The sequence below is a fragment of the Electrophorus electricus genome, chromosome 7 (genome assembly GCF_013358815.1).
Source record: "Electrophorus electricus isolate fEleEle1 chromosome 7, fEleEle1.pri, whole genome shotgun sequence".
Lineage (NCBI taxonomy): Eukaryota > Metazoa > Chordata > Actinopteri > Gymnotiformes > Gymnotidae > Electrophorus > Electrophorus electricus.
In genome coordinates, this window is record NC_049541.1 from 24,005,725 (window position 1) to 24,022,005 (window position 16,281).

At 42.4% G+C, this 16,281-nt stretch overlaps 1 protein-coding gene across 1 annotated transcript; it reads right to left on the reverse strand.

The window, feature by feature from the left end:
* Positions 1-6,423: 6,423 nt before the first annotated feature.
* Positions 6,424-16,271, reverse strand: crispld1b (cysteine-rich secretory protein LCCL domain containing 1b). Its single transcript, XM_027011059.2, has 15 exons — positions 16,108-16,271; positions 15,275-15,566; positions 12,123-12,241; positions 11,361-11,493; positions 10,826-10,941; positions 10,454-10,554; positions 10,147-10,308; positions 9,179-9,239; positions 9,009-9,075; positions 8,552-8,682; positions 8,408-8,451; positions 8,185-8,257; positions 8,032-8,101; positions 7,670-7,803; positions 6,424-7,117 (listed from the first exon to the last, which is right to left on the reverse strand). The coding sequence occupies exons 2-15, from the start codon at positions 15,530-15,532 to the stop codon at positions 7,069-7,071; spliced, it is 1,518 nt and encodes a 505-aa protein (XP_026866860.2). The 5' UTR covers positions 15,533-15,566; positions 16,108-16,271; the 3' UTR covers positions 6,424-7,068.
* Between the last annotated feature and the right edge of the window lie 10 nt (positions 16,272-16,281).

The window sequence follows — 16,281 nt, forward strand, 5'->3', positions numbered from 1 at the left end:
CACACACACACACACACACACACACACACACACACACAAGTGAAGCATTTGGGAACACACCAGGGAAAGCAAATGCATCAAAAAGGCATGCAAAAATATCACCAGGTTCAGTCTCTGTGCAGAATATTTTCTGGAGTCGTGTGAACAGTGCATGGGGAGATGTGAGGTGGCGCACCTCATGCAGGAGGGCAAGCAGGTCCAGCGAGCTCCGTTTGTCAGTTTATTTTTCCTAATGCTCAGCTGCACTTCGCTGCCTCCCTCAGGTTTGCACACACAGTTGTGCTGCATTTGCGCTTTCTTTGATAATCAGGAAGAAAGCTTTCTGAATTGTGCCAAACTTCCCTGTAGTGAGGAAATTTTTGGCTTCTTCCAGGCAGGTCTGTTTTGGCTGTATCCCTTGTGTCCTGAGTAAAGGGCCCCTTGTTGTCTAGGACTTGATGAAACTACATTTGAAAACAGAAAACTGGGACAAATAAAACATAATGTTTACTCAAGCATATAGCAGGCCTAAAGAAAAAATGCATCCACTTGCTTTTTCCATTGTGTTTATAATAAAAATGATTAAATGAGATGTTGGCTTCTCAGTTTGGTTGTACAATATGAAACTACAGCACAGGGAATATTTATTTAGAAGAACACACTCTTACAAATTTCAAAATGAGCTTTCTTGCAGTCACATTTCTCAAAAATGCTTTGAGTTTAATAATGCAGCATTCTTGGTGCACAGAGCATTAACAAATTAATGATCTGGGCCCCGTTTCTCAAAAGCATCAGAGCATTAAAATGATCTTAAATGTGAGCATGTGTTCAGTGTAATACTCGCTCTCCCATTTAAAGATCATCTTTTTGTTATGATGCTTTTTGAAAACCCAGCCCAGATCATGGGAAATGCTACTTGTTTATAAATATCTTACAGCACTCCTGTGATGTGCATGTCTTGTAGAGCAAGAGCTTTGCCAGAGATATAAAAAATGGCCCTTAGAGCAGTGGACTTAACATGTGAGATCCCTGGTGATGACCAGCCATGTGAAAAGGGATATCACAACATATCCCAGGCTATTGAAAACACCTGCTTCACTTTCTGTTTGCCACAATTAGGGAAGAGCTACAGATGGCCTAGCAGTCACCTGAGATGACTCTGCCAAGCACCCATTGCCATGTTGCAAACAAACAATAGCTGCACCATTTAGCACTTTTGTTCATGGCAGGAGAGTCCACCATCAATCCTGTATGGTCAGCACAGTTTTGGTCATTTTGCTACTAAAACACATCTGAGTTATCTTCAGGGTTAATTACCCAGGTGTCCTGGGAGCTAGGTTAGAGCAAAAATGTGGACTGTTTGATGCGCCCCGAGGACTGGGTTGAAAAACACTGTTACGGGATCGAAAATCACCAAACTGTTCTGGACTCTGTTGTTGTATCTAATTAGTGTGCACTATTAGTATTCATTGTTGATTAGGGAGACCTAGCAAGTAATAATTCCACCATACTAAAAATGCAAATTAACCTTTACATTTAGACATACTATTTAGCATAATATTCATATTCAGGATGCTGAATGATTAGTGGTTGAAAATATATTGCAATGTAATGACGCTGAGCTATTGTATCTTCAAGGATGTTGTGACGCTGTACAGCCAGTCGCCTTTTTACAATATTTCTGTATTAATTAAAGCCCTGGATAGGTTGCGTTCTGCACAAGTCTCCTGAAGGGGGCAGTGTGGCTCATAACTGACAGTATTGGAAACGATGTAAAACTAAGTTCATCTAAACGCTCACAGACGTTCTTTTATTGAGTTCCAGACAGAATTATGGAGGGAGGATCGATAAAACCTAAGTGCACAAGATAAGAAGTTGTATTCAGAACTTAAACATATTGTAGCGTTGGAGCGGAAAAGGAGTCAGAAGGCGTTTCTGCTTGAAGAAAAGCTATTTAAAGCATAAGCAAAACCTTTAACTAGACTCACACGCGACATGGACAAGCAGCGAATAATAGGGTAGGATAATTTAAAAGCAGACTCGAAACGAAGACGACTATTAACACACTAATTAATCACAATACTACAACTCAACTAATTTTATTACATATGTAAATCAATCACATTTAAACTAAATAAATATGTGGAGAGGTGCACGGCGTTATGTGGGTCCTACGGCCGCGGCAACGGCGCAATTTAATGCATTTCTGTATGTAGTGACTGAACCCAACACACCCACACACCACAGAGCTACGAGTTTTACAGCTATATCAGCTCCCCCATTTCGCAGCTACTTTATTTAATCTGACAAGTTTAATGCACGCCAGGTGAGCATGAGGAGCGAACGACGAGCAGCTGCCGTTGGTCTCGCTCTTTTCTTCTACGGCTTGGCCACGCTCCTCGGGTGCCGTCCACCTCCGACCGCTCGAGACAAAGCCACTCTTTTATACCCATCACGCTTTCCACAGCGGCTTGTGTGTGAATATAGCGGGGGGAAGGCGAAATCAAACACCTTTTCCAAACATAAAAAAGGTCAGATGACGTGAGCTGGGAAGGCCAGTCCCCCCGCGCGGCTCTGTCATAAAGTTGCGCGGCGTATAAGTAGTTGCTCGCGCTGTTTACGCGCTACGCAAGGAACCCACTACCCAAATATGAAGACTTGGATTAAATTTGAACACATTACAGTAGTGTATTTGTGTGCGCACTGCAGAGGCAGCACTAATTCAAATTCACAAGGAGTAATATAGTCACATTGAGTAGTAAATGACGAGTTTGTGTTTATCTGTGTGGAGGTTGACTCATATGTAATGACTTCACTGCTTGATACATATAAGTGAACTGCATGCATAACTGTGCAAAACAATGTGTTTATGTATTGTAGTATGCTGAAATAAAGAGAACTGGGGAAATCAAACTGGCATTAATGTGGTGTATAAATTAGATGGGATTTTTGATAAATGCCTAAACATGGTAACAGGAAGCAGTGGACTTCATATGAATGCACATACAAGTGTCCTGCTGGAAAATCCTGTTACAGAATATAATGCTCCAAGATTTCCCCTATTTTAAATATTTGAAAGTCACCCAAATGACTAAATGGCTGCAGGAATAGATACAGCATCATGTGGTCTGTATATGCAAAGGGTTGTGGCCCCTTTAATCTTTAATGTCATTACACCTCCTTTAGCAACTTTATTGGGGCACCCAGTTTCCTCTGGTCTTCTACTCATGCATAAGCCTGGATCTAGTGAAGGGCAGTCTGCCAAGTCATGAATATTTCTCTCACTATACTGCTGTGATTTGCATATGCCAGGATCTGATCACTGCTTGAACTGTGTGGAGAGGATGCTGGTTTAAGAGGCAGCGCACAAAGCTGCGTCGGTTTCTTTCATGCCAACCTGCAACTTCCAATTTTTCTTTTTTTTTTGCCATTTGCCATAGAATGGTGTGCATTCTTAATAAGGCAAATTATATGATTTAATCACCTTTATAAATATGAAACTGAAAATAGTCAGCCGGTGGTGTGTACCCTGCTGGGGTCACAGACAGGTGGGCACCAGGGGTCTGTGCCAGCTTTCCCAATGCCTTTTTTAGCCGTGACGGAAAATTTTGCCCAGGTTCTTTGGGGCCGTGGAGTGGGCGTTATTGGAGCTGTGAGGGGAGTTCAGAGCTGAGATGTGTGGGGTTGTGTAGGGCTGTTTGAGGATCTCAACGATGTGTCCAGAGCTCTACAGCTGAATTTGCACATTTGCAATGTTACTGCATAGGCACCAATGCTGTACATGGATACTGTGAATGGATACAGCCAGTGGGAAGGGAAGGGAGAGAGAAGTAGCAGAGAGCACGAGAGAAATCAAGAGTCAGAGAGAGTGAGAAGGTGTGGAAAAGAGAGGGTGTAAGTGAGAGTGAGAATCCTTTCAGGTGATAAATATTTCCCAAATATTGTTGCCTCAGGTGATAACTTCGTACTTTCCAGATATTTCAAGAAGTATAATGCCTTCGCAAAGTGAAATATGCGTATAATGAAAATGACCCAACTGTCACACCACTTTTGACATCACCTAAAACTGAAACTTCCTCCTTTAAAAAGTCTCATAATATCTAATCTCAGTTTAACAAAGCTTCATTTGGGCTGTTCTACTCATGGGAGCCCTTGTACAGGAGCTCATTTTCATGAACACACTCCTAGGGGCATAGCTTGGGAAGGAAAACATCTTCAAATAGACACACTATTTGTGTGGCGCACAGGTCAGAGTGGACGTGTATGTGTAAGACCGATGGTAGAAAATAACCCATTATCATTATGGAAGCCAGAAATGCAAAGAAAAGCCCCACCGTGCAGCTCAAACCTCCGCCTGTAAGCACGTCAGGATCATACTCATTAAAACCTCCATGCGGTAACGAGAGAAAATAAAGCCCCAGCCGCCTTTGCGCCTGCCTATGTGAAGGCAGTTATTTCTGACCCACATATATATGATATACCTCCAGGCACTGCCCCTGGGACAGGGCCAGAAAGACTTCATATGAATGCACACACAAAGTGGTTTATAGGTATTTCCAGCTGTAGGCAGGAGGCAGATGATGACCAAGATCCTGTAAATTTCAAACATATGTTGGTCAGTGTGTAATCAGAAACTCGTAATTTCTGGGGCGCAACATGCAAAGATCAACAATCCAGAGGAAACTCAGAATAACATCACATCACAATAGATTATCCCAGGACAGAGATGGAATAGTATGCAACTGTAGGAAAAAGAAACTTATTTCAAAGCCTCAATCCATCTAAAATGTGGTATTATACTGCATACAGTGACACTCATTATTTAAAAATGTATTGAATTCCTCCCACAGCATTTGTAGTTCACTGTAATTCATTTGCATGACTGATTTTGCAAAGCGACTTTTTAGGAGTGTGTTTGGCAGATTAACAACAAACAGGCAAAGCGTGAAAGCAACACATGCATGTGAAACTTTCACAGTGTCGCTCGTGCACCTAAACCAGTGCATCCCATATCACCTCCAAGTTGCTGTGAAGCTCTTCGGGACTGTGGGGGGCTTCATTGTTGTGGTCCTGCTGCGATGTGGTTTGAAAACACAGCATGTGTGGAGGGATACCTCTGCACAGTGTCTGCCTCCAAGCACGAGGCCTAGACATTGTCCTCGGCCAGCAGCAGACCACACCAGCCTGTGAATTTTCACAGAGCTATGATGCATGCCTCTTCTCTAGGCAGACCAGCGACCCCCCCCCCCCCCCAACTCACCCTACCTGTGCAGTCCTGGAACCTTCCTCAGTATCACACAAGCAACTGCAGTGAGGTATGACATGGAAGCTCCAGAGCTCTGCTTCTATGACAACAACAGGTAAGCAAACACTCATAAACATTTATATGTTTCTCTGTATATGAAGCTGAATAATACTGGTGGATGGAAGAGCAAATTTAACTGGATTTCCTTTTTTAATCCTTTGCACTCAGACGGCCACTTCAGCAGGTCCCTCAAATATGCATGCACACACAAACACCTACATATGTACACACGCATGCATCATGGAAGAAATTATTATCTTAATTTAATGATTGCCTTCTCAACCTTGGGAGCCTTCAAAAGTCTGCTTAAATAGTAACTAATGAAATAATAAGAAAAAAGCACAGCATTAAGGTCCATGTTGTTAAAAAGTGAAAAATGTACTAAAAAAACTACTAGAAAACAGATACATCTAGACATTTAATGTTTTTACCAATCAAAAAAGTGTGCTATGTTATATTAACATTAGAATCAGATCAGCTCAGAGTGGAGCCCACTGTGGCAGACAGAAATTAGAGGTCAGAGGCCCACTACTGACACACATACCAGGCAAGCAGGAAATGCTGCCCAGATCAAAGGAGTGGAATAATCCCCCCCCCCCCCCCCCCCACACACACACACACACAATGTCGGCCTTTGTCTGTGGGGCCTGCACAGCACCAGCAGGGACCGGATATATTTTTTCTTGCATGAGGTGTGATCAGCTTTCATTCTCTTGCAGATCAGAGCATTTCAGGCCCTGCAATGAAACGAACAGCCAGAAGTCACAGGATGGATGGTTCTGCAGCAGTGTATATTATTCAGGGCTCGATCATAAAGGTGTCAGCTCATTCATTCAGTACAATTTGCATCATATACAGTGTGTGTGTGTGTGTGAGTGTGTGTGTGCGTGAGTTTGTGTGTGTGTGTGTGAGTGTGTGCGCGTGCGTAATTGTGTGTGTGTGAGTGTGCGTGTGTGTGTGTGTGTGTGTGTGTGTGTGTGCGTGCATGTGTGCGTGCGTGCGTGTGTGTGTACATGTATGTATAAAATAGTAACTATTCTCCTTTCAAGTTTTATTTCTCAGAAACAGGTAAAATGACAACCAGCGGCCATCCAACTAAGTGATAGCATACCTTTATTCAGTATGGTAGAATAATAAATACATGCAGAAGAATGTCTCACTGCCATCCTGCTCTCACGCTCCTCTCATGGGAAATTGCATGCATTCTTTCAGAGCGCTAACCACTTTCCTGGCCTGCCAGGTAACTACATGGACAGCCTGAAGGCACGCTGTATTAAGCACAGTCAGCAGCATTACAACACAGACACTGTTCTTATAAAAATACAAAAATAGAAACTTCATAAACATTGTAATGATGTGATCTCTTTCAAAAGCTCTTGGGTATTTAAAATATTGTTTGTGCATGCACAATTAAAATATATTTTTTGTACTCATGACGACAATATAATCAGAATCTTTATGTGTTTGAATTCCCTGTACAGACTGCCCTGCCCGTGACCACCCCCCTAAAAGATGAATAACTGTTGTCAGCAAAACTAGCTAAATCATTTACAACATGGAGTTATACATAAAATATACACAAGAAGACTCGCAGAAATACGACAGCTAAATTTTGAAACCCACTAATACTCCTCTGGGCCTGGCAGGGTCAGTGTCTTTCTTTTTCCTGTTGAGGAGGTTTCTTGGTGGCCATTGACACAGCTCCATGTCAGCCAATGCCGCAATTGCTGGCTGTTGTGAATCAAAGTGTCCTGTTCTGGGTTGCGTGTCCTTGAAGTGGGGCCTCAGATGATGGCGAACACTCGGAATGCACCTCCAGTGGGATTCTGTAGGCTGTGGGAAGGGGAAAATCTCAATCTGGCATCATCAGGTCAGACAGGCTCATATCATTTACATGCTTTATGAATCGTGTAACCATCCCACAGACCACTGCTGGGGTGGTCCTGCCTAATACAGCCATTAAACTGAATAATCGGCCTGTTTGGACCATCGGACGGGGGGTTATTAGTTAATTATCTCATCTGATTTAATGCCCAACTCAAGCCAGCAAAAAGAAGACATCATGACTGGCACATTGAGCTGGTGAGACAACTGCACTCTGTTGCGGTCTCTTCTGTTTAGCTCCAGCCCTGCTGGGCATGCCACAGCAGTGGGTTTTCAATGCCTGACTGTTCCTGATGCTACCCAAACAACTAGTGCTCAGGGCCTTGGAGGGCTGTTTGAGTGTCTGTGTCAGAGCAGGGGACGCCTGAACTGAGATGAGGCAGAGAAGTCACCATACTGTCCTGGAGCTGCACTGGTCTATTAAGTATATACTGAGTTGAATTGAATTGAATTGAAACTATACAATACAATACGATACGATATGATATGAGGTCTCCTTACCCCTCAGTGGTGACACCATTCTGAGAGGAGCCGCTGTGCTGCTTCCTCCTGTCCACAGGCATCACGTCCAGGTATCCCCCCAGCTCGTTCTGAATCACACCAGCATGAATTGCTGCCCGACAGATACTAGACCTCTGATCAAAAGCGGAGAGAAAGGAGAACGCACTGCTTGAATACTGAGCAAGTTTTTAAAATGTATGAAGTTTTTGCAGATACAGGTCACGTCTAACAGAAGATTAAAAGAGCTTTTCATTGGAGAACCTCAAAAAGCAGCACAATTTACTGTAATGTAGACTTGAACCAGGTTTAATCCTGAAGTAAGTGTCTACAGTTGAGAGAGTATAAGCAAACAGAACACTTACGTCTGCGTAGTGACGTGACCCAAACACGTGGGAGTGACTGTCGTACAGGCAATTACGAGGACAAAACATCCTAGAGAAAAAAACACTAGTTAAATTATAGAAAATATGTCATTAATTATAGGCATAAATGATAATCTGGAGCAGTTCAATAACCTTGGACAATGTCTGACAGGCTTTTTGAAAGGACAGTACTGTGCCACAGTGGTGTCACACGTGATTGCTTTTACTGCAAAGGAAAAGATATGGTCCATAATCAGCTCCAAGAAACAATAAATATAGTGCATAAATAAGCCTCTATATATGCCTCTATAGTTGGTCATGTTAGCACTTAACCATTTCTTTAAGCGTGAGCAGCTGTTTTATAGCCTATACTCACCTGGCACGTTCGATACTGTGAAGGCATTTGCGCTTTGGTTTTTCCTGCAGGGGAAACGAAGGGAAAATAAACGTGCGAGCCGTGCTGCATTCCTCAAAGTCAGCACGACCTGGAGTGCGACAGGGCTCAGCCGCTGTAACTTACGCCAGTGTCTGAACTCCGTTTTTGTAGGACTTGGCGAAGCGCGGGCGTCTGCCAACCCTCGTGATGTCCAGCCAGCCTCCGTCATTGTCTATAATCCTGGCATGTAATCCTGCTCCACAAATGCTGGATTGCTGGAAAAACAGCACCGTGGCACCAATATATAATTAAAAAAACTCTTGTGGCAATTTATCTATTTTACAAAGAACAAATATCTATATAATGACTATATAATGTAGTCATGTATACTCCGGAACAGGCAGAGGCTCCCACAGGGACACAGCACTCCAAGTTCAGTGTCTTTAGATAATCTACTTATGTTTTTTGTGTTGTGGTCTTCCAGGACTGGAATTCAACTCTCCTGCTCTTTTTCTATTTAGTCCTAACTAAAATTGTATGTACGCCATGATGGTAGTAGTATTAATATTTTAGTAATAATCATGTGGTATGTATTACCTACCATATCATAATGTCCTGTTCCAATTACCTTTCCATAGTTGTTTAAACATCCTGGTGGGCATTCATATCTGTAAATAAAAAATATTCAGTGGCTAATAAAACAAAAGATGATGTCATATAATCAGGATATAGTCAACATTATTGACCTATTTACCTAAGCCTATAATTTACCTATTGCAGGTTGTTCCTTTACACTGATCTCGTAACTTTGTATCACATTCCACTTGCTGAGCTGCAAAAAGGACAAAAGTACAGTAAATCAGATTGCATAACTGAGCTATTCAGCGGGGCTGGTGGACTGCTTCGTCCATGCACCTGACACGGAGCTAGTCAATATAGAAATGGCCTTTGTTAAAATTCCCAATAAAGTGTTAACAGCTACATTCAGTAGCTTTTAATTAAAAATGATGAGCCTGTCATAGAACCAAAGCCCTGAGCTTTTATGACAGGAAATGTTTCAAGAAATTAAAAATTTGTTGTAGAAACACTCAAAAAAGGGATGTCTTCCAAAGAGGATGAACCTATCTGTCTGTTTGCATACCTAAATTCGAGCAATTTATAGTGAGTTCATATGAAAAACCCAGAGGTTGTGAAACATGAACAACGCAGCTGGCAGTCCTCTCTTAGCATGGCTAAGCTCTACATGCTGAGGGGGGCCCTCACAAAGAAAGAAGCCATTTCTAACCAACTGCCTCCCACAGTTAAACACATGCTGAGTGAACTAGTGAAATAAGAGTCACCAGGATCCTGCCATAGGTCACTGACATCATCCAGCAGAGCCTCATTGTGTATTGCTGTCACACACACAAGTCCTACACCTCCTGTATCTACATCATGCTGAGGTTGAATAAACGAGTGCTTCCCAATTGCGTCCATGTTTTTTTTTTTGTTTTTTTTTGTATTCTAGCTCCAGGTACGCCTGTAGCAAGTATTTAGTTCTTAATGTGCGTCAGAAGCTGAGATAGAGAAATATATGTGTGTTATCTTGGGGTCCCCATGGACTAAACAGGGTAACACTGGAATACAAAGAGACTGGACCAATCCTGTTGGGTATGGCCGTTAATGGGTTGTGTTTTATAATCCAAGCCTCATCTTAGATATCAAAAAGGGATTGTAGAGACAAGCAGAAAGCCTCTTACACATTTGTGCAGTGCTAATGACTTCATTCCTCTCCAGGCTGTGACTTGGAGCTGGTGTTGACTCTGCAGGGGGGGAGTCTTGGCTCCGAGCTGGCTCCGCTTCAGGCTCTATGTAGTTGTTCTCCTCCGGCTCTGGAGCGTAATACCTGTAACTGCCATCCTCTGAAAAAAAGGCATTCATCAGCTCTCACTGGGGTTAAAGGGATTAAATTTGGGGTTAAATTGGTGCAAATCTGACCATGATGCGTGTCTGTGTCAAACAAGCCAGCCAATGTTTCTCCATCCCATTTAATGTGAACTGAAATACCTTTGTAGCAGAGGTTGTCTTTGCAGCCACCCCCATAGCTGGCTGGACAGGCAGAACAGGGTCGTCCGTGTTTATACGGAGCATGGCCATACCAGTTCCCCCTGCCAAAGCAGTACACAGCACATGGCCATCATTACAACCGCACTTGCAGAAATTGCAGTGATGCACAATTCTGAAAAGCGACTAGACAACTGAGTGTTATCCTGCCTCTGACACCTACGATTCCACTCCTTGTGATTCAGCTTATTTTCCTACCCCTTCGTGAGCCCAATTAAGCGTGTTGGAGAAGGGAGGCCGCTGAAGCATGCCCTGCTCTCCACAGCTGCGGTTAGTGAGTCCCGAGAAAGTAAAACCCACAGTGAGTTTACTTACGGTGGAGAGTAATTGCAGACTAGATAGACAGCCTTGGTCCATATCATTCCCCATACATTCATGTTGTAACAGATGTTGATGGCACACCCGATTCTATTGCTGGTGGCCCAGACTAGCTGAAAGCAGAGAATAATACAGAGAGTAGATTTTCAAAACTCATGCAGAACAATAGGCAAGTAGCATTTTTGATTGATTTCTCTGTATAACAGTTTCAACAGTTTTTTGCACATTTTATAGCAGCAAGATTATTTTTTGAATTCTTTAACTACTGTATTACAATAGCTGTTAAGCTTTTTGGAAATATTGTTCAGGTCAATTATATTTAGTGTTGAAGCATTTTACATTATAATTTTGTCACATGGAATTGCTGTACTGTGATTAAAACACCTGTGTGTATAGTAAATTAATCATGCTTGTATGTGTTTTTGTCCGTGTGCATTTGCATGCGTGTATGTATGTATGTATGTGTGCACATGCGTGCATGTAATTATTTGTCTGTGTGTGTGCGTGTGTTTAATTGTATAAGTGCATGTACCTGTGTATAGTGAGTGCATACGGGCCCTGAACACCTGTAGGGACAGTATGGGTCACACTCCTGGGGATAGGGGTAGCTGAAGTCTCGAACCTCGTCGTACCATGCCTGGACATGAAACGTTGGTGGCCTGTCTCTGAACAGAATGAAACAATATCTATCACCACCTTGTACGGAAGCGGCCCATAAATAAACAAACAAAAAAAAAACAGGTGAAAAGTGGTACTTGAACACATAGCAGCAACTCTCCTTGATGAAGCATGTCTATACTGCAGTCCATACAACTCACAAGCATTAAACTCTTAAACATCTGGGGAATACCCCACTCCAATAATGCTGATGTAGATGATGGATAATGAAGCTAGTGGGTGTTGATTAGCATACTGCTACTTGGATCAAGCCATTTTACCCCAACTTTTGTCCCCATCATTTACCCCCTCGGCATCCTCAATAATCTGTTCCTATAAGGCAGTGGATTGCAGTCCTAGTCTTGTGAACCCACGGCTCTGCAGAGTTTGGCCTTTATCCCACTTTTACACTAAATGCAACTCAGCAGCTCCTTCCCAGGTTAAATCAGATGTGTTGCAGGAATTAAAATGTGAACTGAGTAGTTAGGAAAGTGGATGCCAAAACCTTTCCTTTAACATAAGGCATGTTAGCTCTGTAAGCCTTTCGGTTCACTGAGAGCAGATGCCCAAGAGCATCTGGCCAGCAAGCCCCTGGTCCCCTGCTGCGCGGCACTCCGGCAGCTTACTGCCCCCTCACCTGCCCCAGTGTGCCCCCAAGTTCTGCCCGATCTGGGTGAGCAGGTGAGGGGGGCCATGTTGCCACAGACAGGTCTGAGCCCAGTCCTCAGCACTCCGTTCCAGGTCTGTATCCCACACCTGACATAACACACACACACACACATTCATGAATGTACATGCATACAAACACATACACACATAAAAAAACACAAAAGCATGCATACTGAAACACATAAGCACACCTACACAAGCAGGCACAAATGTGCACACACACACAATAAAAGGGTGTTTTTTGAATTAGCACCTGTTTTGGAGGCTGGAAAACAATGTCGCTACACTGACCTCAAAGGTTTCAAAAGTACACTGAAGGCTGCAGTTTGTGACATATTTTACGGTGGGAGTATCACCAACATTTGTTTACTTCATACTGCAGTACCTTTTGTGTTGGACTTTACTGTATGTAATAAACCATGAAACATGCCAGAACACTTTTCAAAGACAAAAAGTCCTTGTACAGTGGCCAACATTTTTACCAGCATTTTTGCTGAATTGTTTCAATTTCTTCAGTCTTGTTTTCTACGTCAGATCATGCCTGTTTGGTCACTATAACTCTCCGATAGAAATCAGAACGTGGCTCAGTGGCACTTTAAAACTATAATGTGTTTGTGCATCACTAGGCTTGGACAAAGAGCTCAGTAAAGGCTGCTCGGAGGAGCTCTAAAGCCCTACCTGACCTGCTGTTGATTAGTGTATAGACTTTAACTACAGTGTACTATCAAACCTCTGGGTCCTGTGCTTAATTCAGATTAAGTGTAATTGAGAATTATTAACATGCACTTAAAGCTGCCCATAGCTGCTAATATGTTCCATCTGTGGGTGCATGGTATACCCTTCTAGCACAAAACAAACTCCCCCAGTGCTAATTTGTGTCCAGTGGGGCTGAATGTAAATGAATGCTGTATATATTGACTCAACACTAATGTGTATCTCTTAAAAGACCATTTTTATCCCTGATTCTGATATAGTTTGAATAATTTCAGTTACATTGAACAAGTCTAGCTCACATAACCAAGTAACAATGTCAAAGGTCAAGAACTGTTTAGGCATAATAGTCAAGTGTTTAGTTGAGCAAAAATAGGTGAAAGCATTTGCTGAAGAATGAAACAAATTGGAATGTAACAAATGTATCAAACATGTAGTACACTACCTGTAAAAGGTTATAAAATTATGGCAAATTTGGTGGGTGGCCTGTCATCACCACAAGGCATCACCAACATGCTGTTTTTTAAACATGAAGTAAAACACTGTGATCCATATGTGCTACAACACTGCCCAAGCACTCAAGGCATGCATAGCACAATGCCCCCACTGTATCTTTTGAGACCTGCTTTTTGTTCATGAGACCTGTTTTTTCACAGTATTTACTTGCCGCAAAACACCTCATTAGCAGTTCTGCCAGGCTTTTGGGTGCTCTCCAGCTTAAATGCAAATCCTCCGTGACCCGCTCGGCTTCCACTTCGGAGCAATTACCCAGAGCTCTCATGGGGGGCAGGAGCTATTGTCCCCTTCTCTTTAGGGGGCCCACACACAGGCACATGCCTTCCACCTTGGCAGTGTCACACAGGGTTCCAGAGAAGGACAGATTAAACACGGAATGCTTATGAGACCCAGCAGACCACAGATGGCGTTGCCTTTAAAAGTCATTCCTCTGAACAGGCAAGGGTGGGCCTTCTTCATTATGACAAAGTAGCTCTGTTCCTGGTTTCCATGCTGTGCTGCTGTGCTGTTGTATGCCCTTATTGGAGTGACCCTAAGTAGTGTACTAACACTAGGGGATTAATAGGGGAAATGCAGTTCTAAATAGTTGTACACGCTAGATCTGATAGATGCAAATGAGTTTTTGCTGAGATTCCATACAGTGGACAGTCATTTGTCCCATAACAAATAATGAACGAATTGGTTCACCAATGTATTGTTGTTTCGAAGCAATTGTAAGCATTAAACTTAAAACAGTTAACTGTTAACAGTTAAGTTAAATTAAAACTAAGCTAAGTAGAATGAACTTAAAATAGTTTTAAGCCATTGCAGTGTAGTTTTAGAGTATGAAGAGGAGTCTCATTTTTGCTGTGATGCAATTGTTTTCTAAAGAAGCATATACTTTCTCCCCCATGTGTGAAGGCTAGTACTTACATCTTTTTACGTGCCACCTAAGCTACACAGACCATGGTCACATGCACATCTGTGACAGCAAAACAGTATTTTCAGTAGCAGGTGAAAAACAGCGGTTTATAGAAAAGCCCCTTGTCAAAGCCATGGTTTCATAGGTGTGCTACCACCTGTGTGATGTTTCTTAACCTCTCATTAAATGCACTTCAATCAAGCTTCAACACTCATGTAAACACTCATTTAAAACCTTTAAGATCCTATATAGCCATCTCTTTAAAACAAAGGGTAGCTTGGTTGCATTTAGTGTTTTGCAAGCCTTTCTTGTGTGCTTTTGAGTAGGTGATATAATTGTCAAATACTTCTATGCAGTAATCTGGATTTACAGACAAACTGAGTTTTGGTCACCAATTTTGGTGACTGCATACAGCGTTTTGACTTTCCCAGCTGGGTAATGCAAAAAATGTCTTTCAGCGCTGACCATCACTACCATTACAATACTGTACAAATTTGATTTTATTCAAAAAAATCCCAAAGCAATGTAATACAGAAAATTCCGAGAACTCGCGTATGATATTTGGTGTGGGGCCCCAGCGCTCTGGATAGGGGCCAGTGACAACAGGCGAGGGGGGGGGGGGGGGGGGTTCTGCTTTCCAGCTGGGCTAAACTGTTTGCAGTAGACCACAAACTTGTCTGTAGTTCAGTTTTTTTCACCTCCGCTATCTTAGTGTGAAACTCAAAACTCAAGCAGTGATTTAAACAGGTGTAGGCTGTATGGGGACGCTGAGGAATGATTAATCCAATATTGCTGTCATTGACCAATACCAAATTGTTTTAGATAACAACAGAATGAACAATACTCACATATGTTTAACATTACTCCCGAATATGGTTGTATAAAAACATAATAATTGATTAAATAATATAGTATTAAATCAGACTAGGGAAATTCTGATAATCACAGAATTGTTCATAGAGCTGTTATTTGGATGATCTCTGCACTCTCACCATGTACTCCATGTTGGAGGCTGGGGGATATACTTGGCCCCTCAACTTGTTGTGAAGGTCGAGGATGAGCTGCATATCGCTGTGGGAAATCGCCCTCTTGCCCCTCGGCCTGCCTTCCCACCACGAGTCTTCCTTATCCATGTACCGTTCCAGCATAGCCTCCAAGTGCGTGGCGTTAGGGATCACCATGGCGACCGCAGTTTGGACAGCTAGTAGCAACGCCGTGCTGCTGAGCCAGCATGGAGTCGTGCGCTTCATGTCGAGCGATGTATCCCAAAGCGTCAGTGAAACCCTGCGCCAAATTTCTTCTTAGCCCGAGAAAGCATAATAATAATAATAATAATAATAATAATAATAATAATAACAGGTATCGACTTTAGCTTTACACGAGGCTTTGTATGCAACCAAGTTCAGGCTTTCTCTGGATCTGATTTCATGCGATTTACACATTTCCAAATCTCGCCGAAAACTGGTGAAAGGCAGCAGTTTGCGACGTTGGTCGCACAATTGCAATATTTCATGAGTTTGTGCCTTGGGTAAAAAAGATAAACTATAACCTCAAACTAAAAGCAAGAGTGGGCTAAACACTTTAGAATGAATTCTAATACGTCATACAACAGTTTCACTAAACTTAAAATAAGTTATACAACAACTGCACTAATCTTAAATACACTTGGTGGATATATTATAGTTATAGTGGCCAAACTGAAGATCTCGCATATCTGCACCTCAGTAAACGCACTGGTGTTTCCCTTTAGCTCTCCGATTACAACTAATACTTCAGTAATATAATGTAAATTCATCTGATATGACCTCATTCAACTACAACTGACCTTCTGTGTCCGGTCGGCAAATTCCGTTACCTTTTCTGCGTCCGGTAGGTGGCTTGCAAACCGAGCAGATCTCAGCACCGTGATTCACTTTTATCTAATTGTGCTCCTCTATTTGATTGTGTTATTCCTCAAAGGGCAAATATTGTAAGAATATTTGCCCTTGAACTCTGGTCA

Excerpts from the sequence above, each read along its gene's own strand:
- crispld1b (XM_027011059.2), bottom strand. The coding sequence starts at position 15,532 with ATGAAGCGCACGACTCCATGCTGGCTCAGCAGCACGGCGTTGCTACTA. Across the intron at positions 9,240-10,146 it reads CATTAGCACTGCACAAATGT|CTCAGCAAGTGGAATGTGAT; the intron begins GTAAGAGGCTTT and ends TCCTTTTTGCAG. Across the intron at positions 8,683-9,008 it reads GAACAGGACATTATGATATG|CAATCCAGCATTTGTGGAGC; the intron begins GTAGGTAATACA and ends CTGTTTTTCCAG.